The sequence below is a fragment of the Neovison vison genome, chromosome 2, assembly GCF_020171115.1.
Source record: "Neovison vison isolate M4711 chromosome 2, ASM_NN_V1, whole genome shotgun sequence".
Lineage (NCBI taxonomy): Eukaryota > Metazoa > Chordata > Mammalia > Carnivora > Mustelidae > Neogale > Neogale vison.
Genome location: NC_058092.1, coordinates 36,054,764 through 36,078,133, shown reverse-complemented (window position 1 = coordinate 36,078,133; position 23,370 = coordinate 36,054,764). Strand labels below are relative to the sequence as shown.

Here is a 23,370-nt window from a genome sequence, read left to right as displayed (position 1 = left end):
AGAAATTTTTATTTTCTCTTCGTTACTAGTTAAGGATTGGATTAAAATTCAAATTATACCAGAGCCAGGTATCCAAACTAATACATGAAAAAACATAGAAGTGTTAAAGTACAAATTTTATCCTCAAAAATTACATGGATTATTTGGGTGGCAAAATTAGAAATAATAGGAAAATGATGCCTTGCTTCATTAAATGGGCTTTAATAAATGATAGTGCTATTGATTTATAATAATACTGGGGAAACTAATTTTAATGAATAGCATAAAATCAGACTTAATAGTTGAATTTCTGATAACGCGGAATGCTACTGAATATTGATTGTATTATGGTTCTAGGTTATTAGCATTATTATTAAACCTTCTGATATGTGTTTCTTTTATTTAACTCAGGTGAAAAGGATTCAATGATTTTTGACTGTACTGAATGCTATGATCCAGTTACTAAACAGTGGACAACTGTAGCATCAATGAATCACCCCCGCTGTGGTTTGGGAGTGTGTGTGTGTTATGGGGCTATCTATGCTTTGGGTAATTATGCTTTTTGGTTTAAGGATATCTGGTATTATTTAAATTCTTAGATTCTAGTTAACTTTAGACATTTTTCTTCCCTCCCACAAGAAACTTCTGTCTTTTCAGCTTTATAAATTTTAATTTTCAAGTTTGAGCTACTTGGGGAATATTGTCAAGTGTGGAGCTCTAAGAGGGAGATAGAGATAAAGTGTAGTAAGATGTCCAGTGAAGCACTTCAGCTAACTAATTATAAATCTCATGATTAGGATAGCCATTCTGAATGTGCAGAAGTTGTTTCAAAATACCTGTTTTTCAAAATACCTGTTTCAAAAGGTAGTTTTGCAAAATACCTTATTTCCTAAGCAACGTGATGAGCTTTTGTTTTGTTTTTTTAAATCTCTGATGAGGGGCGCCTGGGTGGCTCAGTGGGTTAAAGCTTCTGCTTTCGGCTCAGGTCATGATCCCAGGGTCCTGGGATCGAGCCCCGCATCGGGCTCTCTGCTCAACGGGGAGCCTGCTTCCTCCTCTCTCTCTGACTGCCTCTCTGCCTGCTTGTAATCTCTGCCTGTCAAATAAATAAATAAAATCTTTAAAAAAAAATAATAAATCTCTGATGAAAACTAGTCAGAGAGTTAAGATTCAAGTTTTATAGTCAGATTCCAACTTTTTGTATGATCTTAGACAAATAACCCCTCTGGTACATATGATTATCATTCACATTATAAAGGTGCCAGATTAGAGGCTTTCTAATGCATTTTTCATAGATAAGACTTCTTTATCCAGAAGTGACATTTTTCTTTTTGGTTACAGGTGGATGGGTTGGAGCAGAGATAGGTAACACCATTGAACGATTTGATCCTGATGAAAATAAGTGGGAAGTAGTTGGCAACATGGCTATGTCACGCTACTACTTCGGGTGTTGTGAAATGCAAGGTATTGCTTTCTAAAAATTTTTTTCTGAAAATGTATTTTATTTTTGGGGGGAGCAGAAAGGGGAGAGGGAGAGAAGAGAATCCGAAGCAGGCTCCATGCCCAGCACGGAGCCCAGTATAGGGCTCAGTCTCACAACCCTGAAATCATGACCTGAACTGAAGCAAGAGTCAGATGCTTAACTGACTGAGCCACCCAGGGGCCATCCTCTTTTTCCCCTAAAAATATATTTTTTGAAAAACTAAGCTTGAGCCTTTATTTTCACAAAACTATGTTTTATGTCTATTAGAGCTAACTAATTGACGCTAACAGTATGGAAGTATTGTTTTTAACATTTTATATGTTTTAATCTCTTATATCTTTATATCTGTATTGCCAAAATAATCATTTTTTCCAAAATAAACAAAAGAAGAATTAAAAATTATTAAAAATGAGCCGAAAACCTGACTAGGAAAATAAGCATTTGAACCTTCATCCATCTTTGTCACTTTCTCTCCCATACAGTCCTTAGTAAGTATTTCTAAGTAGGATGAGAATATAAAAAACAATCTTTACTGTCTCTTCTTTTGGCATTTTCAGTGTTTTCTTACAGGGCACATTGTGATTCAGTCCACATAGAATATAATGCCATGACAGATTTGAAAAATGTTGTACCATAGTGTGCCTGGGTGGCTCAGTGGGTTGAGCCTCTACCTTCGGCTCGGGTCGTGATCTAAGGGTCCTGGGATTGAGCCCACATCAGGCTCTCTGCTTGACGGGGAGCCTGCTTCCCCCCTCTCTCTTCCTGCCTCTCTGACAACTTGTGATCTCTCTCTCTCTGTCAAATAAAATCTTTTTTAAAAAATGTTGTACCACACATTAAAACGGTGTACAAACATTATTTTAATTGTCTACTATACCCTGAGAAGTAGTTGGTAAGCATTGTCAAGTAGAACTGGATTCTTGGTCCAGATTGGAGAGCAGATTTATATACCTGTGGAGTAGTGAGCAGTGTGCTCCTTAAAACAACTTGACCTGCTATTCCCAGCTCAAGTTCTTTCTGCTTTGTGAGTACCTTCTCAGATTTCCACTAGAATTTACGTGTTCAAGTTACATGGTACAGACTATATCCTGTTGTGTAATACTATAGTGTTCTCTAATTGTTTTATATTTATGATTTTTATCTTCTCATATAAATTAAGTGTTCTGAGAGTTTTCAGCATGGTGGTAGGGGCTGGTTTCTCTTCTACTAGCAAGAAGAGGTTCTCAGAATACCACCTAGGTGTTGGAGAATTCAGTTCAACTCTAATATTGTGTACCCATACCTGGAGATAGCATCAAATTCCACAGGTAGAAGCTCAGTCCTACAACACTCATCCTCCCCAGGCTATTACCTGTGCTTTTGGAGTGACAGAGATAGATCTCTATAGATCAGAGATTCCAGTGGTCCCTCCTCTTCAGGTTCAATTAATTTGCTAGGGTAGCTCACAGAACTCAGAGAAAATGTTACTACTAAAATGACATAACATAGGAGCAGCTAGATGGAAGAGATGCAAAGTCAAGTTATGCAAAAGGAGCACAGAGTTTTCATGCCCTCCCTCTCCAGATACACCACTGTTCCCACATCTCCACATACTCACCAGTTCAGAAGCTCTCCAAACCCTGTCCTTTTTTTTTAATGAGTTGTCTTTTTTTTCCTTTTATTTTTTTTCAAAGATTTTATTTATTTATTTGACAGAGATCACAAGTAGGCAGAGAGGCAGGCAGAGAGAGGGGAAGGGAAGCAGGCCCCCTGCTGAGCAGAGAGCCCGATGTGGGACTCGATCCCAGGACCCAGAGATCATGACCTGAGCCGAAGGCAGTGGCTTAACCCACTGAGCCACCCCAGGCACCCTCTTTTTTTTTCCTTTTAGTTTTATTTATTTATTTGACATAGATAGACACAACGAGCGAGGAAACACAAGCAGGGGGAATGGGAGAGGGAAAAGCAGGCTTCCCACTGAGCATGGAGCCCAGTGCAGGGCTGGATCCCAGGACACTGGGATTCTGACCTTAGCCGAAGGCAGATGCTTAACTACTGAGACACCCAGGCACCCAAAACCTGTCCTTTCGGATTTTTATGCAGGTTCACTATATACATAGACACAAGTGGTTAAATCATTGGCCATTGGTGATTGATTCAACCTCTACACCTCCTCTCCTCAGAGGTCAGGGGCTGAGACTGAAAGTTCTCACACTCAAATCATAAGTTTGACTTCTTTGGCAACTACCCTCCATTCCTTAAGTGCTTTCCCTAAGTCGCCTCATTAACATAACAAAAGACACCCTTCTCATTCTGGACACCTTGGAAATTCCAAGGATTTAGCTTGCTGTGAGCAAAGAATTGGGGATGAAAACCATATATAGATGAGAAATGTATTTTGGTCATCTGAACGACCAACTATATATTCCTTTTTTTCATTATTTTATTTTATTTATTTATTTGAGGGGGGTAGATAGCATGAGCAGGAGGAGGGGCAAAGGGAGAGGAAGAAGTAGACTCCGGTTGACCAGGGAGCCCCACATGGGTCTGGATCCCATGACCCAGGGATCATGACCTGAGCCAAAATCAAGAGTTGGACGCTTAACCAAATGAACTACATAGATACCCTTTAAATGCCACTTTAAATTATACCTCTAATTCTTTGTAACATGCTTAAATATGAGCTATGATATACCAGACAGAAGTCAAATTTCTCTCTTAAAGGATAATGTGAGCCCTACATTAAATATGGTCTCAGCATAGCAGACATAAATCATAAGTCTTATGTTTTATAATTATTTACATTCTATTTTCTGTAGCATCTGAATAAAAATATTCTGTTTCCAGGTTTAATTTATGTAATTGGGGGCATCAGCAATGAAGGAATAGAGCTTCGTTCTTTTGAAGTGTATGATCCACTTTCTAAGCGTTGGTCTCCACTTCCTCCGATGGGAACCAGGAGAGCCTATCTTGGTGTGGCTGCACTCAATGACTGTATCTATTCTGTTGGAGGGTGGAATGAAACACAGGATGCTCTTCATACTGTGGAAAAATATTCCTTTGAAGAGGTAGGTTGGAAATTTCAAATGCTTTGATAACCTGTTCTGTTGTGATGTGCATTCTTTTTATTCATGATATTGATAATTTGTAGTTTTTCTTTTCTTATCAGAGAACCAACTTTGTTGGTTTTTACAGGTTTGTTTGTTACAGGTTTTTTTCTATTCATTGCCTATCTTCGGTTTCATTGATTTCTCTATCTTTTTTCTTCTGGTTTTTTTTTTTGTTTTGTTTTGTTTTGCTTTGTTTAATTTACACCTTTTTCGGGGCACCTGGGTGGCTCAGTGGGTTAAAGTCTTTGCCTTTGGCTCAGGTCATGATCCCAGAGTCATGGGATCGAGCCCCGCATCGGGCTCTCTGCTCAGGGGGAGCCTGCTTCCTCCTCTCTCTCTGCCTGCCTCTCTGCCTACTTGTGATCTCTTTCTCTCTGTCAAATAAATAAATAAAATGTTTAAAAAAATTTTTGTACTTCTTTTCTAAATTCTTTTTCTTTTTTTTTTTAAGATTTTATTTATTTACTTGACAGAGATCACAAGTAGGCAGAGAGGCAGGCAGAGAGAGGGGAGGGGGAGAAGCAGGCTCCCTGCTGAGCAGAGAGCCCAATGTGGGGCTCGATCCCAGGACCCTAAGATCATGACCCGAGTAGAAGGCAGAGGCTTTAACCCACTGAGCCACACAGGCACCCCTTTTTTCTAAATTCTTAAAGTAGATGCTTAAATGATTGATTTAAGACCTTTAAATACATTATAAAAAAGAAAGGTCTAAAGTTGATGTATTTGAAACTAAAAATTATTTTCAAGCTTTGCTTTAAGTGCATCCTCCACATTTTAATATATTGTATTTTATTTATTTACTCATGTATTTTGTTATATATTAATTAGCATTTATCTTTAAATATCTTCTAATTTCCCTGGTAATTTCTTTTTTGACCAGTGAGTTGTTAGAAGTATGTTATTTAGGGTGCCTGGGTGGCTCAGTTGTTAAGTGTCTGCCTTCAGCTTGGGTCATGATCCCAGGGTCCTGGGATCGAGCCCTGCATCAGGCTCCCTGCTAGGTGGGAAGCCTGCTTCTCCCTCTCCCACTTTCCCTGCTTGTGTTCCTGGTCTCGCTGTCTCTCTCTCTCTGTCAAATAAATAAATTTTATTTTTTTAAGTACGTTATTTAATTTCCAACTATTTGGGGACTTTCCAGATCTTTGTATTACTCATTTCTAATTTAGTTCCATTGTGATCAGAGAGCATACTTTATATGATTTCTGTCGGTAAATGTTCCTTATCCACCTGAAAGGAATTTCTATTCTGCTGTTGTTGAGTGTAGTGTTCTATTAATGTCAGTTAGGTTAAATTGGTTAGTGTTGTTCAAGTCTTCTCTACTCTTTTTAACTTGTGCAATTGCTTTGTCAGTTATTAAGAAAGCTTGTTGAAATATTCAAGTATAGGAATGTAGGAGCCAAGGGCAGCCTGCCCCAAAATGTACCACTTTCGCATCTTGATTATTTTATTATTTTTTAAAGACTTATTTATTGATTTTAGAGAGAGGCACTCAAGAAGGAGGAGGGTTGGTGGGAGAGAAACAGACTCCCCTCTGAGCCGGGATCCCATCACAGGGCTCAATTGCAGGAACCTGAGATCATGACCCAAGCTGAAACCAAGATTCAGATGCTTAACTGACTGAGCCACCCATGCGCCCCTGGCATATTGATGATTTTAAATAAAAGTTACTTAAGAGACAGGCTATACAAGAAAGACTTTTCTGGCCCTCCTCTGTCCCCCTAAAAGCAGGAAATAAATCTCTTATTTGAAAGGTACCCTCCTTGAACCAGGAGGTAAAAAGACATCTGTGTGGGGCGCCTGGGTGGCTCAGTGGGTTAAAGCCTCTGCTTTTGGCTCGGGTCATGATCCCAGGGTTCTGGGATCGAGCCCCGAATCGGGCTCTCTGCTCAGCAGGGAGCCTGCTTCCTCCTCTCTCTCTGCCTGCCTCTCTGCCTACTTATGATCTCTGTCTGTCAAATAAATAAATAAAATTTAAAAAACAAAAAAAGACATCTGTGTTACCCAGATAGGAAATTTAGACCCAAGAAGAATGTATAAATGATCCTTGTTACTGGTTTACTAAGTTATTATCAGAGCCCAAATTCTCTTTAGAATTCCTTACTAGTTGAAGCTCCTAAAGTTACTTTTCCTTTGTCCTATCAAAACCCCACAGATTTATTGTCTCTGTCTAAAAAGCATAAAAACTGCTTTGTTCACTTCTTTAGGTCTCAATTACATTATTGGGCCTGTATGTGTAAGTAATAAAACTTTTTTTTTCTCTTGTTAATCTGTTTGATGCGAATTTAATTCTTAGTCCAGCTAGAAGGCCTTAAGAGTAAAGGAAGAATTTTTCCTTCCCTGTAAATTTTTTTTTAAAGATTTTATTTATTTATTTGACACAGAGAGATCACAAGTAGGAAGAGAGGCAGGCAGAGAGAGAGAAGTGGGGAAGCAGGCTCCCACTGAGCAGTGTCCAATGCGGGACTCAATCCCAGGACCCTGAGATCATGACCTGAGCTGAAGACAGAGGCCTAACCCACTGAGCCACCCAGGCACCCCCTGCACAAAGTGTGTACAAGTTGAGATTATTGTCTTCTTGATGAATTGATCCTTTCATAGTCATGAAATATTTGTCTTTATCTTTGGTAATATTCTTTGTTCCTAAGTCTACTTTGTCTGATATTAATTTGACTAACTGATGTAGCCAAGCTATTTTTTGATGATTATTTGCATGGTGCATCTTTTTCTTTCCTCCCACTTTAAATCTATCTACATCTTTACAAGTGCATCTCTGGTAAGATAACATAGAGTTGTAATCTCTTTTTTTATCCAGGTTGACAATCTCAACTTTCAAAAGGAACCTTTATAGAGTTTTTCCTATTTATATGTAATGTAATTGGAGATATGGTTGGTTTTTAGACTCCTGTTTTACACTTTTACTCTTTGTATAATTCACTCTTTGATCCTTTTTTCTCTCTTTTCTGTCTTTACATTGACTGTTTTTTTTTTTTTGTTTTTTTTAAAGATTTTATTTTTTATTTATTTGACAGAGAGAGATTCCAAGTAGGCAGAGAGGCAGGCAGAGAGAGAGAGGAGGAAGCAAGCTCCCTGCTGAGCAGAGAGCCCGATGCGGGACTCGATCCCAGGACCCTGAGATCATGACCTGAGCCGAAGGCAGCAGCTTAACCCACTGAGCCACCCAGGCGCCCCCAACATTGACTGTTTTAGTATTCCATTTTCTCTCTTTTATTATCCAATTAACTATAACTTTGCCTTTTTCTTAGTGGTTACTGTAGGGTTTACATTGTGCGTTACATGTATTTATGCTATATATATACTGTATCAAGGAAATCTTTGAATAATATCATATTTACTTTCTTATTCTTTTTTTAAATTTTAAACCATTTTAATTTATTTTTAGCTTTCTCTCTCTCTCTCTTTTTAGATTACTTATTTATTTATTAGAGACAGTGAGCAAGAGAGAGAATACAAACAGGGGGAATGGCAGAGGCGAGGGAGAAGCAGGCTCCCCAATGAGCAGGGAGCCTGATGTGGGGCTGGATCCTGGGACCTTGGAATCATGTCCTGAGCCAAAGGCAGACACTTAACTGACTGAGCCACCCAGGCACCCCAACAGTCAGTTATATTTAAAATTAAATGTTAATGTGAAAGTCTTTGATAATTATGCATATATTAATAATTCCTAGTCCTACTATTCTTTTGTGTAGAACTAAGTTTCTACCTTATAATGTTTTCTCTTTGCATGAAGAACTTCCTTTAATAGTTCTCTTAGTGCTGGTCTGCTGGCATTTATTCTCTTAGTGTTCATTTTTTGAAACTATTTTTTCACCTTCATTTTTGAAAGATACTTTATTGAATATAGAATTTTTTCTCTACCATCTAAAAGGTGCTGTTTAATTATCTGCTTGCTCTATTACTGATGGGAAGTCAGTAGTCATTCTCATCCTTGTTCCATAATGTGTCTTTTTTTCCTTGGAGGCTTTTACAATTTTCTGTTCATCATGGGATTCCAGTAATTTTATTATTGTGTATCTTTTTGGAGTTTTGTGTTTGTTTGGAATTCATTGAACTCCTTGAATCTGTGGGATTACAGCTTTCATCAAAATGAATGTTTTCAGCCATATTTCCTCAGATATTCTCCTGCTCTTTTTCTGAGACTCCAATAACATGCATGTAAGACCACTTTAATATTGTCCCACAGGTCACTGAGGCTCTGTTAATTTTTACTCCCATCTTTTTTCTCTCTGTGGTTAAGTTCATTTTTGTTTTACAGCTTCATTGAGGTATACTTGGTAAAAATTGTGTAGATTTAAGGTGTATAATGTGATGTTTTGATATATGTTGTGAAATGACTACCAAATCAACCTAATTAACATACTTATCACCTTATATTTTCCTGTTCCTTTTTTTTTACTTTTTTTTTTCAAGATTTTATTTATTTATTTGACAGACAGAGATCACAAGTAGGCAGAGAGGCAGGCAGAGAGAGAGGAGGAAAGCAGGCTCCCTGCTGAGCAGAGAGCCTGATGTGGGGCTCAATCCCAGGACCCTGGGATCATGACCTGAGCCGAAGGCAGAGGCTTTAACCCACTGAGCCACCCAGGTGCCCCTTTTTTAACTTTTTAACTGAAGTCTTTATTAGCCATTCTAATTTTTTTTAAAGATTTTATTTATTTATTTGACAGACAGAGACCACAAGTAGGCAGAGAGATGGGGGGAAGCAGGCTCCCCGCTGAGCAGAGAGCCTGATGTGGGGCTCGATCCCAGGACCCTGAGATCATGGCCTGAGCTGAAGGCAGAGGCTTAACCCACTGAGCCACCCAGGCGCCCCAGCCATTCTAATTTTTAAAAAAATTCCAGTGTAGTTAAACATACACTATTGTATTAGTTTCAGGTTCTCTTTTCCTTTTCTCATGTGTGGTAAGAGTTGCTTTCTTACCAAATTTCAAGTATACGATATAGTATTATGAACTATAGTCACCATGTTTTATATTAGATCTCTAGGACTTATTCATCCTGCATAACTGAAGTTCTGTTCTCTGTGCTTCAGTTTGGATGGTTTCTTTTGCTGTGTTTTCAAGTTCATTAATCTACATTGTCTCACTTCTAATATGCAGTATCTAATGACATTTAGGGAATTTTTCATTTCAGATATATTTTTTAGCACTAAAAGATCTTTTTGATTGTTGTTTTTAATGTCTTCCATTTCTCCCCTCATTGTGTTCATCTTTTCCTTTAGATCCTTGAACACATTTATAATATCTGTCTTTAAGTCCTTGTCTGTTGTTCTCATTATCACCATCACTTTTGGACCTGTATCTGTTGAACTTATTCTTCCTGTTTGAGTCATCTTATTCCTGCTTTTCCACATTTCTAGTAACTTCTGATTGGATGGTGGACACAGTGAATGTTATATTGCTGAGTGTTTAGATTTTATATCTTCTTTTAGGAAGTATTGAGTTTACTTTTGGTAAGCAGCTAAATTATTTGCCAATCAGACTGATTCTTTTGAGACATATTGTTAAGCTTTGTAGGTAAGGTCTAGAGTAATGTTTCCTTTAGGTCTCCTACTAAATAAAGAATGACCCTTCTTATGTCTCTATTGAATGTCCTAGCTGTTCAGCAAGGTGTCTTTATTTTGGCTAGTCAAAACTAAAATGTCATCCAGCTTTGCGCGAGCTCTGGGAATTGTTCAGTTTATAACTCCAGTAATGGAAAACAGTTTTTCTACTCACAATACTTTCGACACCAGATGTGTGTGTGTTTTCCATACCAAGCTGTTTCCCAGTTCTCTTATGTTCACCAACTAGGTACCCTCAAGTCCATTCATTTCTGACCCTAAAAACTCCACAGGCTAAGAGCTCAGTTTCAAAGATTACTCCTCACTTTACACACCAGTTTCAAGTAGTGGGTCCTCAGGTTAACCACTAACTTATTTATACTTGTCTGACTTGGCTACAAGTTGGGAGTTCCCATAATCCTTTCCTCGGGTTCAGTAATTTGCTCTAATGGTTTACAGAACTCGGGCAAACACTGTGTAAGTGGTCTATTGTAAAGGATTCAAATGGATAGCCAGATAAAGAGGTATATAAGGCAAGGTCCAGAAGGTCTTGAGTGTAGGAGTCTCTGTAGAATTTGGGTGTGACACCCTTCTGACACTTGAATGTGTTCACCAACCTGGATGCTCTCTGAACACCATAGTATAGAGATTTTTTTTTTTTAAGATTTTATTTATTTATTTGACAGAGAGAGAGAGTACAAGCAAGCAGAGAAGCAGGCAGAGAGAGAGGAGGGGAAGCAGGCTCCCCGCTGAGCAGAGGGCCTGATATGGGGCTCGATCCCAGGATCCTGGGATCATGACCTGAGCCGAAGGCAGAGGCTTTAACCCACTGAGCCACCCAGGAGCACCAAGATTTTTATGGAGACTTCATCATTAAGGCATAATTGATTATTAATTCAATCCCCAACCCTCCTCCCCTCCCCAAATAATGGGGGTGGGGATAAAAGTTGCAAGCTTCTAATTCTGGCTTGGTCTTTCTGGCAACCAGCCCCGATTTCTTCTTCTTCTTTTTTTTTTTTTGGTAAAGATTTTATTTATTTATTTGACAGAGATCACAAGTAGGCAGAGAGGCAGGCGGGGGAGGGGAGGGGAAGCAGGCTCCCTGCTGAGCAGAGAGCCCAATGCCGGGCTCCATCCCAGGACCCTGGGATCATGACCTGAGCTGAAGGCAGAGGCTTTAACCCACTGAGCCACCCAGGCACCTCCAGCCCCCATTTCTGAAGCTATTTAAGGAGTCCACCAAGAGTTGCCTCATTAGAACAGAAGACACTAATATCATCCAGGGAATTCCCAGGGATTTAGGAGTTCTGTGTCAGGAACTGGGGCCAGAGGCCAAAGGTATACTTCTTATTATGTCATATCTTCCTATGAGTTGTTCTGTGCCTATTTCTCATGGAGTTTTACTTTATGCATTGCATAGATTAATGGCATTCAGCTGAAGACACAAGGGGACCTCTGGCAGTCTTGCTGGCAAATCTTGGCTACTTCAACCTCTCTAAAAACTCTGATTTCTGCCTCTTAAATCAGATTATTGTCATTCTGTGCTGGGAAATCCCCTTCCTTGTGGTGTGCAGAAAGCCCCACCAGACAGAAAGCCTAGATGACCATGAAGTTCACCTTCTTTGTTTCTATTTCTGACTGATCACAATTTTTCTTTGTCTGTTGTCTGGGAACTTTAGTTTTTTAGGTTTGTTCACTTTTCTAGGTCTTTGTGGCAAGAGGACAGCTTTGGTAACAATTATTCTATTGTGGCTGTAAGTGGAAATCCTTCCTGTCATTTTGCAGTGCTCCCATCATTCATTGAGCATGCCTTTACTTTCTAGCATAATAAAATATTTCAAGCTCATTTTGTACTTTCTCTGCTTTAGCTCTGGAATCAGCCATTTTTTTAAGAAGCTCCAGTTCCTTTTAGTGAAGGATAGTATTTAGAAACCAAGGTCTAGGCACTCAGACTACTCATGGCTAATGGGATACTGCTGCTTCTAGGCACTCTCAGTAAACAGAGCTAGGAATACATGTACCTATATACATTGTGTATTCACTCACATATTCATTTATAAGCATTTCTGTAACATGTAAGTCATATGTTGTAAAATTGTGAGTTTATGATGATAACTCCAGTTCCAGTGCAATATCTCAGATTCTTTCAGGCCTTCCCCATTTCCATGTCTGTAAATACCTTCTCTGTTAGTTAAAAACTACTTGGTTCTTATTATTCTCCCTATAGTCTACCCTTGAACAACATGGTTTTGAACTGTGTGGGTCCACTTATACATGGATTTTTTTCAATAAATACAATATAGTACTGTAAATGTATCTCTTCTTCCGATTTTCTTTTTCTTTTCTTTTATTACATTTTATTTTATTTTTTCAGTGTTCTAAGATTCATTGTTTATGCACCACACCCAGTGCTCCATGCAGTACATGCCCTCCTTAATATCCACCACCAGGCTCACCCATCCCCCCACCTCCCTTCCCTCCCAAACCCTCAGTTTGTTTCTCAGAGTCCACAGTCTCTCATGCTTCATCTCTCCCCGCCCCCGAATTTACCCCAATTCTCTTTTCTTCTCCTAATATCCTCTATGTTATTCCTTATGTTCCACAAGGTGAAACCATATGATAATTGACTTTCTCTGCTTGACATATTTCACTCAGCATAATCTCCTCCAGTCCCGTCCACGTTGATACAAAAGTTGGGTATTCATCCTTTCTGATGGCTGTGTGGGTAGTTCTGAGAGGTTCTATACTCCATTGTGTGTGTGTGTGTGTGTGTGTGTACACACACATACCATATCTTCTTTAGCCATTGATCTGTTGAAGGGCATCTTGGCTCTTTCCACAGCAATGTGGCCATTGCTGCTATGAACATTAGAGTACATATGCCCTTCTTTTCATTATATCTGTATCTTTGGGGTAAATACCCAGTAGTGCAATTGAAGGGTCATAGGGTAGCTCTATTCTGATTTTCTTTATAACATTTTCTTTTCTCTAGCTTACTTTATTATAAGAATTTAGTACATAATACATACACAAAATATGTGTTTGCTGTGTTATTGGTAAGGGTTTTGGTCAACAGTAGGGTATTAATGGGTTACCTGGGTGGCTCATTCAGGTATGCATCCAACTCTTGATTTTGGTTCAGGTCATGATCTCCGGGTTGTGAGACTGAGCCCCCGCATCAGGCTCCATGCTGATAAGTGTCTGACTCATAAGTGTCTGACTCTTGATTTCATGCTGCATGTGGAGCCTACTTAAGATTCTCTCTCTCCCTCTCCCCTTCTCTTCCTTTTTTCCCGTCTCTAAAACAAAGAAACAAAACAAAACAAACCCAGTAAGCTATTAGTAGTCAAGTTTTGGGGAGTCAAAAGTTTTACATGGATTTTTTAAAAGTTTTAGAATTTACTTATTTTTTAAAATGATTTTATTTATTTATTTGACAGAGAGAGAGCTCACAAGCAGGCAGAGCAGCAGGCAGAGAGAGAGGGGGAAGCAGGCACCGAGCAGAGAGCCCGATGTGGGGCTGGATCCCAGGACCCCAAGATCATGACCTGAGCTGCAGGCAGAGGCTCAACCCACTGAGCCACCCAGGCACCCCAAATTTACTTTTTATTTAAATTCAATTAATATACAATAATTATTGGTTTCAGAGATAGAGCTCAGTGATTCATCAGTCTTATATAATACCCAGTGCTCATCATATCACATGCCCTCCTTAATGTCCATTACCCAGTTACCCCTTTCCCCTCCCCCGTCCAGCAACCCTCTTTTTCCTTTTTTTTTTTAAATTTTTATTTGAGAGAGAATGGGAAAGAGAGCACAAGAGCGGGGTGAGAGGCAGAAGGAGAAGCAGACTCCCCACTAAGCAGGGAGCCCCATGTGGGACTCGAGCTTGGGACTCCGGGACCATGACCCAAGCTGAAGGCAGACACTCAACCAACTAAGCCACCCAGGCGCCCCTCAGTTTGTTTCCTACACTTAAGAGTCTCTTATGGTTTGTCTCCCTCTTTAATTTGGTCTTGTTTTATTTTTTCCTCTCTTCCCCTATGATCCTCTGTTTTGTTTCCTAAATTCCACATGTTGGGGTGCCTGGGTGGTTCAGTAGGTTAAACCTAAATTCCACATGTCAGTGAGATCATATGATAATTGAATTTCTCTGATTTATTTATTTTGCTTAGCATAACACCTTCTAGTTCTATCCACATTGTTGAAAATGGCAATATTTCATTTTTTTGATGGCTAAGTAGTATTCTTTTGTCTATAGATACAGCTTCCTTCTTCTTTTTTTAAAGATTAAATCAGCTATAGATATTTTTGTGAATATCTGTGTTTTTTTCTCTTTTTTTTAAAGATTTTTATTTTATTTATTTGACAGACAGAGATAACAAGTAGGCAGAGAGGCAGATAGAGAGAGAGGGTGGGGGAAGCAGGCTCTTGCTGATCAGAGAGCCTGATGGGGGGCTCGATCCCAGGACCCTGAGATCATGACCTGAGCTGAAGGCAAAGGTTTAACCCACTGAGCCACCCAGGCGCCCCTATCTTTGTGTTTTAAAATATGAGCATTTGGGAGCGCCTGAGTGGCTCAGATAAATGTCTGACTCTTGATTTCAGCTCAGGTCATGATCTTAGAGTCATGAGATCTAGCCCTGCGTTGGGCACCGTGCCGGGCGTGGAGCCTGCTTGGGATTCTCTCTCGCCCTCTGCCCATCCCCCTGCTTATGTGCACACTCTCTCTCTCTTTCTTTCTAGGTAAATAAATAAATAAAACATGAATTTTTTTCAGCAATACCAACTTTGTCATACATTCTGTAATTTAAGATCATCTAATAGCCTTCAATTTTTAATAGAGGTCCTTCGGTTTCAAAGGATTGTCTCCGGTTTTGGTATTTCAGAATTTAATTAATTAATTAATTTTTTAAAAAAGATTTTATTTATTTATTTGATGGAGAGACATCACAAGTAGGCAGAGAGGCAGGCAGAGAGAGAGAGAGAGAGAGAGAGAGGGAGAGGAGGAGGATCCCAGGATTCCCTGGGATCATGACCTGAGCGGAAGGCAGAGGCTTTAACCCACTGAGCCACCCAGGTGCCCTCAGAATTTAATTTAAATTCAGATCAGCAAACAGGGGCACCTGGGTGGCTCAGTCGGTTAAGTGTCTGCTTTTGGCTTAGGTCATGATCCCGGGGTCATGGGCTCAAGCTTGTCAGGCTTCCCACTCAGTGGGAGTCTGCTTGAGATTCTTCCTCCCTCTCCTTCTGCTCCCTCCTTCTAAAATAAATAAATAAATCTAAAATAAAATGGCAGTCAATCATTAAATTCAGATCAGCAGACATACATTGAGTGTCTATAATGTACTAGTGCTAGGCTGAGTCCTAGGATGTGAAGCTTTTTAAGTTCCTGTCCTCAAAAATTCACTTTCTAGCATTGATGAATAGTTGGTGTTCATCCTTTGTTTCTGTAAACTTTGTTCATCATATACTTTATTTCCAAATAACTTGCTCTTTTTTCTCTTGATTATTTTTTGGGACCTTTATTAGCTTTCCTGTTTTCTGGGTATAGACATTTTCTCTGGAGAAGGTCATTATGAATAATTTTGGTTGTAGCAGGTAATTGAAATTTCTTCAGGGAACAGTGTATACCAGGAGTTAGCAAACTTTTTATTAGACAGATAAGGCACATGGGTGACTCAGCCAACTGAACATCTGACTCTTAGTTTCAGCTCGTCATGATCTCAGGGTGCAGAGCCCACAGTGGGCTCCACGGTCAGTACCAAGTCTGCTTAAGATTCTTACCCTTCCTTCTCTCCCCCCCTCTGCTACTCCTCCCATTCACCCTCTTTCTCTCAAGTAAATAAAATGCTTTTTTAAAAAAAGAGAGTATTTTAGGCCTGCAAGCTACATACAATCTCTTCTTTTGGCACATTCTTGTTTTGTTATTTTTCAATTCATTTTTATTTTATTTTATTTTATTTTTTAAAAGATTTTATTTATTTATTTGACAGCGAGAGATCACAAGTAGATTAGAGACAGGCAGAGAGAGAGAGAGAGAGGGAAGCAGGCTCCCTGCTGAGCAGAGAGCCCGATGCGGGACTCGATCCCAGGACCCCAAGATCATGCCCTGAGCCGAAGGCAGGGGCTTAACCCACTGAACCACCCAGGTGCCCTCATTTTTATTTTTATTAAGTTTTTAAAATTAAAAAAAATTTTTTTTAAGATTTTATTTATTCACTTGACAGAGACACAGAGAGATCACAAGTAGGCATAGAGGCAGGCAGAGAGAGGGGTGAGGCAGGCTCCCCACTGAGCAGAGAGACTGATGCGGGGCCCGATCCCAGGACCCCAAGATCATGACCTCAGCCGAAGGCAGAGGCTCAACCCACTGAGCCACCCAGGCACCCCTAATTTCTTTATTTTAATTCCAGTGTTATTAACATACAGTGTTATATTAGTTTCAGATGTACAATATAGTGATACAGTGATTCACCAATTCTATACTTTACACAGTACTCTTCATAATAAATGTACTCTTTAATCCCCATCTCCTGGTTCACCCATCCTCCCTCCCACCTCCCCTTTAGTAACCATCAGTTTGTTCTCTATAGTTAAGAGTCTGTTTCCTGGTTTGTCTCTATTTTTTAATTCATTTTCTTGTTTGTTTTGTTTTTTAAAATTCCACATGTGAGGGGAGCCTGGGTGGCTCAGTGGGTTAAGCCTCTGTCTCTGGCTCAGGTCACGATTTCAGGGTCTTGGGATGGAGTCCCATGTCAGGTTCTCTGCTCAGCGGGGAGCCTGTTTCCCCCTCTCTCTCTGCCTGTCTCTCTGTCTACTTGTCATTTATTTATTTATTTATTATTTATTATTTATTTTTATTTATTTATATGAGTGTCATATAATGTCAAAAATACTTTATGATTTCACTCACATGTGGAATTTTTTAAAAAGATTTTATTTATTTATATGACTCTGTCATATAAATTTATATTTTTTATTTTTCAATTTTATTTATATAAATTTTATTTATATAAATTTATAAATTTATTTATATAAATTTTATTTATAGGGTCATATAAATAAATAAAATCTTTTTTAAAAATTCCACATGTGAGTGAAATCATAAAGTATTTTTCTTTCTCTGACTTATTTCGCTTAGAATTATACTTACTCCATCCACGTTGTTGCAAATGGCAAGGTTTCATTATTTTTTATGGGTGAATTATATTCCATTGTGTATACACACACACACACAGACGCACACTGTTCTTTATCCATTCATCAGTCCATGGACATGGGAATTGCTTCCATAATTTGGCTATTGTAAATAATACTCCAATAAACATAGGTGCATGTATCCCTTTGAATTAGTGTTTTTGTATTTTGGACATAAATACTCAGTAGTGCCATTCCATTGTAGGATAGTTCTATTTTTAACTTTTTGAGGAAACTTTGTATTATTTTTTCCAGGGGCTGCACCAGTTTGCATTCCCACTAATAGTGCATGAGGGGTCCCTTTTCTCCATATCCTCACCAACTCTTATTTATTGTGTTTTATTTTTATTTTTTAAGTAATCTCTATGCCCTATATGGGGCTCATACTCATAACTCCAAGATCCAGGTCATATGCTTGACCAACTGAGCTAGTCAGGTGCCCCATCTTAGGTTGCTGATTTTGGCCATCTGACAGGTGTGAGGTGATAGCTCATTGTAGTTTTCATTTGCATTTCTCTGATGATGAGTGATGTTGAGCATCTTTTCATGTGTCTGTTGGCCATCTGTATATTTTCCTTGAAGACATTTCTGCTCATGTCTTCCATCCATTTTTTAAATTATGTGGTGATGATGATGATTATTTTGGGATTGAATTGTAACAGTCAGTACTTTATAGATTTTGAATATAAATCTTTTTATCAGATATGTCATTTGTAATATCTTCTCCCAATCAATAGGTTGTCTTTTAGTTTTCTTGTTTTCATTGCTGTGCAGAAAGAAGTTTTTTATTTTGATGTAATGCCAATAGTTTATTCTTGCTTTTATTTTTTTCTTGCTTCAGGAGACATATCTAGAAAAATGTTGCGACAGCCAGTGTCAGAGAAATTGCTGCCTGTACTCTCTTATAGGATTTATTTTTTTTTTTAGATTATTTATTTATTTGACAGACAGAGATCACAATTAGGCAGAGAGGCAGGCAGAGAGAGAGGAGGAAGCAGGCTCCCTGTTGAGCAGAGAGCCCGACGCAGGGCTCGATCCCAGGACCCTGGGACCATGACCTGAGCCGAAGGCAGAGGCTTTAACCCACTGAGCCACCCAGGCGCCCCTCTTCTAGGATTTTTATGATATCAGGTCTCACATTTAGATCCTTGATCCATTTTTAACTTATTTTAGTATATGTGTAAGAAAATAGTCCAGTTTCATTCTTTTGCATGTATAGCTGTCCAGTTTTCCCAACACCGTTTGTTGAAATATTCTTGTTTTATAAAATAACCTTTTTTTTTTTTTTAAAGATTTTATTTATCAGAGAGAGAGAGGGAGAGCAAGCGAGCACAGGCAGACAAAATGGCAGGCAGAGGCAGAGGGAGAAGCAGGCTCCCTGCCGAGAAAGGAGCCAGATGTGGGACTCGATCCCAGGACACTGGGATCATGACCTGAGCCGAAGGCAGCTGCTCAACCAACTGAGCGACCCAGGCATCCCATAAAATAACCTTTTAACCTGGAAAGATAATTCTTACAAAAATAGCTTTCTACTGAAAATATGTTTCACAAATTATTAACTCCACTAGATGATTGAGGAAAAGGATTCCGTGGTCAATAACTCGGCAAGTGTGATAGCAATATAAGGGTCATTAGCATATTAATGCCTTTTAAAAGCCCTTCTGTATATAAGCTTTTTTCTCCTTGGAGCTTTGTGGGTTTGTGTTGTGTGTGTGTGCATTACCTATGTGTATTCCTTTGAACTAGTTTCACAGAATGCCTTCCTATGTAAGATTTCTAGATTGTCTTCTGATCATGATTTATAGTTAATCACAGACATGTTTTTCAGTTGTTTTCCTCTAAATTCACTACTTTGTACCTGCTCAAAGTTCATATGAGGGGTGCCTGGATGGCTCAGTGGGTTAAACCTCTGCCTTCGGCTCAGGTCATGATCCTCAGGGTCCTGGGATCAAGCCGCACATCAGGCTCTCTGCTCAGCGGGGAGCCTGCTTCCTCCCACTCTCTGCCTGCTTGTGCCCTGTCTGTCAAATAAATAAATAAAATCCTTAAAATAAAAAAGCTTATTTGACAATGTCCTACATATATGACTGGACTCTGAGTTTGAAATGTAAATATTTAAAAAGAACTAGAGTATTTGATTTCTCAGCAGTTTTCTCTATTGTCATCTTATGATTCTGTTAACTTTTTTTTTTTTTCCTCTTAACCAGGAAAAGTGGGTTGAAGTTGCTTCAATGAAAGTGCCTAGAGCAGGCATGTGTGTTGTGGCAGTGAATGGGCTTCTGTATGTTTCTGGAGGTCGATCTTCGAGCCATGATTTCTTGGCCCCAGGTACCTTGGACTCTGTCGAAGTTTATAACCCTCATTCAGATACATGGACAGAAATCGGTAACATGATCACCAGTCGTTGTGAAGGAGGTGTTGCTGTACTATGAAATATAAAGTATAAGGGAGCACAAGAAACATTTTAAAAATATAGGATCTGATCTTTTTGCAAATCACACATGTATTTGGTGATAGGACCCTCTGATTCTATTGAGTTTTCCATGTATATCGTAGATAAATGACTAAAGAATTATTTTTCTAAGAATTTGAGTAAGGAGAGACACGGAATATTATCCTAAACTAATAAAGAACTCACTCAAATTTGCCATGTTTACCAATAGGAATGCTGTTTATGCTCTAGAATTCTCTTAGGGGTAGAGTCCTGTTTGTCAAAATGATTTGCTAGAAGCTTCTTGGCAAATAGCCCCATTAGCTGCTTCTCCAGTATAAGCCATGACCCATGTGTGGGTAACATGACCCATGTGTGATGTAAGAATATCAGTGAGACAGTTTGAAGATGTCTGTACATTCAGTCTATGGCACAATTTTCCATGACCACAGTTGAACCTACAGAGAAAAGCCAGTGACACAACTCCCTACTTTTATTTGATACCAAATTTTTTATTGGCAACAGATACACTGGGAGGGACATGTAGGAAATATCTAGCTATCTCTATAGATGTTTATATAGAAAGACAAGTTTTTGCCTGTTGATAACAGGATTAAAAAAGCTTTTGCTCACTTATGTTGTCTTAGTGCTGAAAATGCAAGTGAGGAATTACTAGGACGTTCTTCATTAAAGTCCTTTAGTGCAATTCGATGATATAATGAGTGACAGAGCCCAGTGAGAGATAGGTACCTATTCAATTTCTTTCCTATTTTCTAAATAGTTATCAAAAATTATCTGCTTGGTTTGGGGAAGAGGGAGTTTTATTAGACTATCAAGCTTTGTGAAGCTTACTTGTACTTGGGCAATCCTAAGTATGAACTTAGTACAAAACCTACTGCCTGGTTTGGAGAAGGTGAAATTGTAGGTACCTATGAAGCTTTTTACAGACATTGACAATAGTGTTAAGTTGAAAGTCCTCTGATCCAAAACTGCTTTTCAAAACTTTCCATTTTTTCCCCCCCTGAGAAATAGTCTAAAGAATTGTTCTCTATTTCTGAGAGGAACATTCTTTTGTGTACATGATCATCACTTTTAGTTATTTCTACCAGTTGCTTGGAGCCATATATATTAAAAATCTTACATACATTTAGGTTAATCTAGTGATTCCAGGATTTGATTTGTATATTCCTGATTTCCCCTCTCTTTTTTTTTAAGATTTTTAAACAATCTCTACACCCATTGTAGGGCTTGAAGCCACAACCCTGAGACCAAGAGCCAGCGAGGCACCCCTGATTTCCCCCCTTTTTTTTCTTAAAGTCGTTCAGTGTATTATTACAGGCATCACAGCTTATTTAGATAGAAAATCTTTGTTGGTAACCATTAAAGACTCAGGTGGCACTCATATCCAAAATATTTGGATTGGCCCACAAGAGTACTTTCTTTTATAATTTAACCATATGCATTTATTAAGAAAAGCTTATGTAGTGTAGTGTGTACCTGTGTCCCTTTGTTTGGGGTATCCTAAAAGTCTCAAGGGTCATAGGTGCCTGGTGTGATCTATAAAATGTCAAGGAATGACAGATGATTTGTAGATTATTTAAACTCCAATTCATGTGCCTTTAATATTTCTCTACAGAGAATTTGCTTTCTGGTTCAAAAGAGATTTACAAAATACTCCTATAATTTCTCATTATTGCCTGGTGCCAACCTGAAATGGCACTGTGAAGTAAGGCATTTTGTAGTGCTGTGGCAGAAACATGTCAAGACAATCTGTGTTTGGGCTTAATGGGTCCAGACAATCCCTGTAAATAGATAATTGTAAAAATACTTATTATATTATTTTCTAGGTGATGATTTTAAAAATAATGTACTAATAAAGTATGTTGATTTTTGCTTTTTACTTTTCCTTGTATAACTTATTAACTTAGTTTATTAGCAGTGTTCCTAGATTACCCAAATGTAATAGGATTCCCCAAGATTTTTACTGTTTGTTTTACCTGTAGGGACTTGCACATTTAGTTCTTACATTTAAATGTTTACTGAGAAGCTATTGTGATCTTCCTCCAAAATATTTGACAATCTAATATACTTCTAAACATCCTGTCCAATGTAAAGTCAGATGTACTTTAAAGTCAGTTTTTTTCCCCAAAGATTTTATTTATTTGACAGAGATCACAAGTAGGTAGAAAGGCAGGCAGAGAGAGAGGGTGAAGTGGGCTCTCTGCTCAGCAGAGAGCCCGATGTGGGCTCGATCCCAGGGCCCTGAGATCAAGACCTGAGCCAAGGGCAGAAGCTTAACCCACTGAATCACCCAGGTGCCCCTAAAATCAGGTGTTTTGGTTTTGGGTTTTTTTTTTAAGAATCATAACACTGTGGGGCGCCTGGGTGGCTCAGTGGGTTAAGCCTCTGCCTTCGGTTCAGGTCATGGTCTCAGGGTCCTGGGATAGAGCCCCGCGTTGGGCTCTGCTCTGCACGGAGCCTGCTTCCCCCTTTCTCTGCCTGCTGCTCTGCCTACTTATGATCTGTCAAATGAATAAATAAAATCTTTTTAAAAACATACACTGTAATTCACTTGCAAAGTACATTTATCTGCATTTGTGTAGTGAAATTGAGCAATTAATTAAAAGTTACTTGCCCCTATTCTGAAAGATGATGAATTTGAGATAAATTTTAACTTTGTATAGTCCTCATGCAATTTAAAAGCAAACAAGTTTCCTTACCAAAACACTGGAGTGGAATTGGGAAAGATCTGAAAAGAATCAGCTTTCCCTCCTTCAAAATCAAGATCTTGTAAACTATTCTTTGGATTAATAAAGAAGGATTATGTGGTGGTTTCAGCTATGGTCTTTCATTGGTAAGCTTCTCAATGCTCAGAATAAGGTCTATCTCTGTGGTGGTGTACTTGTTTGCTAGGGCTCCTCTAACCAAGTACTACACAGAAGTTTAAATGGAATTTATTGTTTTATAGTTTTGAAAGCTGGAAATCTAAATCAAGGTGTTGGTAGTTGGTTCCTTGAGTGCTAAAAGGCATCTATTCCAGACTTCTCTCCTTGTAATGTAGATGGCTACCTTTATGTACACGTGGCATTTTCCTTGTATGCATGCTTAGAAGTTTTCCCTTGTTATAAGAATATCAGTAATATTACATTATAGCCTACCCTTAGGATCTCATTTTAGCACTGTAACCTCTGTAAAGACCGGTCTCTAAATAAGGTCACATTCTGAGATACTGGGACGAGGACTTCAACATACAATTGAACTTACAGTCAAGTTAACTGGTATTTCATACCTGTATTATACAAAGATAACATATACCAGGTGATAACGTTTACTGATTTGTATCCTTAATGCCATTTAAAATGTTTTTCTTTTTTTTTTTTTCTTAATTAAAGATTGTATTTCACAGAGAGAGACAGTGAGAATGGGAACACAAGCATGGGGAGTGGGAGAGGGCAAAGCAGGCTTCCTGCCAAAGCAGGAAGCTTCGCTCAATCCCAGGACCTCGGGATCACGACCTGAGCTGAAGGCAGACACTTAACGACTCAGCCACCCAGGACCCAATGTTTTTCCATTTTTATAAGACTAAGAATAAACAAGAGAACAAATTTTCTTATTTAAATTATTTTTT

At 38.8% G+C, this 23,370-nt stretch overlaps 1 protein-coding gene across 2 annotated transcripts in view; it reads left to right on the top strand.

Annotated features, from left to right (window-relative positions):
• LOC122899912 (intracisternal A particle-promoted polypeptide) overlaps window positions 1-21,642 on the top strand; it is a 43,111-nt gene extending 21,469 nt beyond the window's left edge. For both annotated transcript variants that reach the window (XM_044238125.1, XM_044238124.1), the window contains exons 6-9: window positions 391-528; window positions 1,321-1,443; window positions 4,289-4,509; window positions 19,519-21,642. In XM_044238125.1, the coding sequence (XP_044094060.1) occupies window positions 391-528; window positions 1,321-1,443; window positions 4,289-4,509; window positions 19,519-19,743 (707 nt within the window). In that variant the 3' untranslated portion in view covers window positions 19,744-21,642. The remainder of the gene's footprint in view (window positions 1-390; window positions 529-1,320; window positions 1,444-4,288; window positions 4,510-19,518) is intronic.
• Window positions 21,643-23,370: the final 1,728 nt, after the last annotated feature.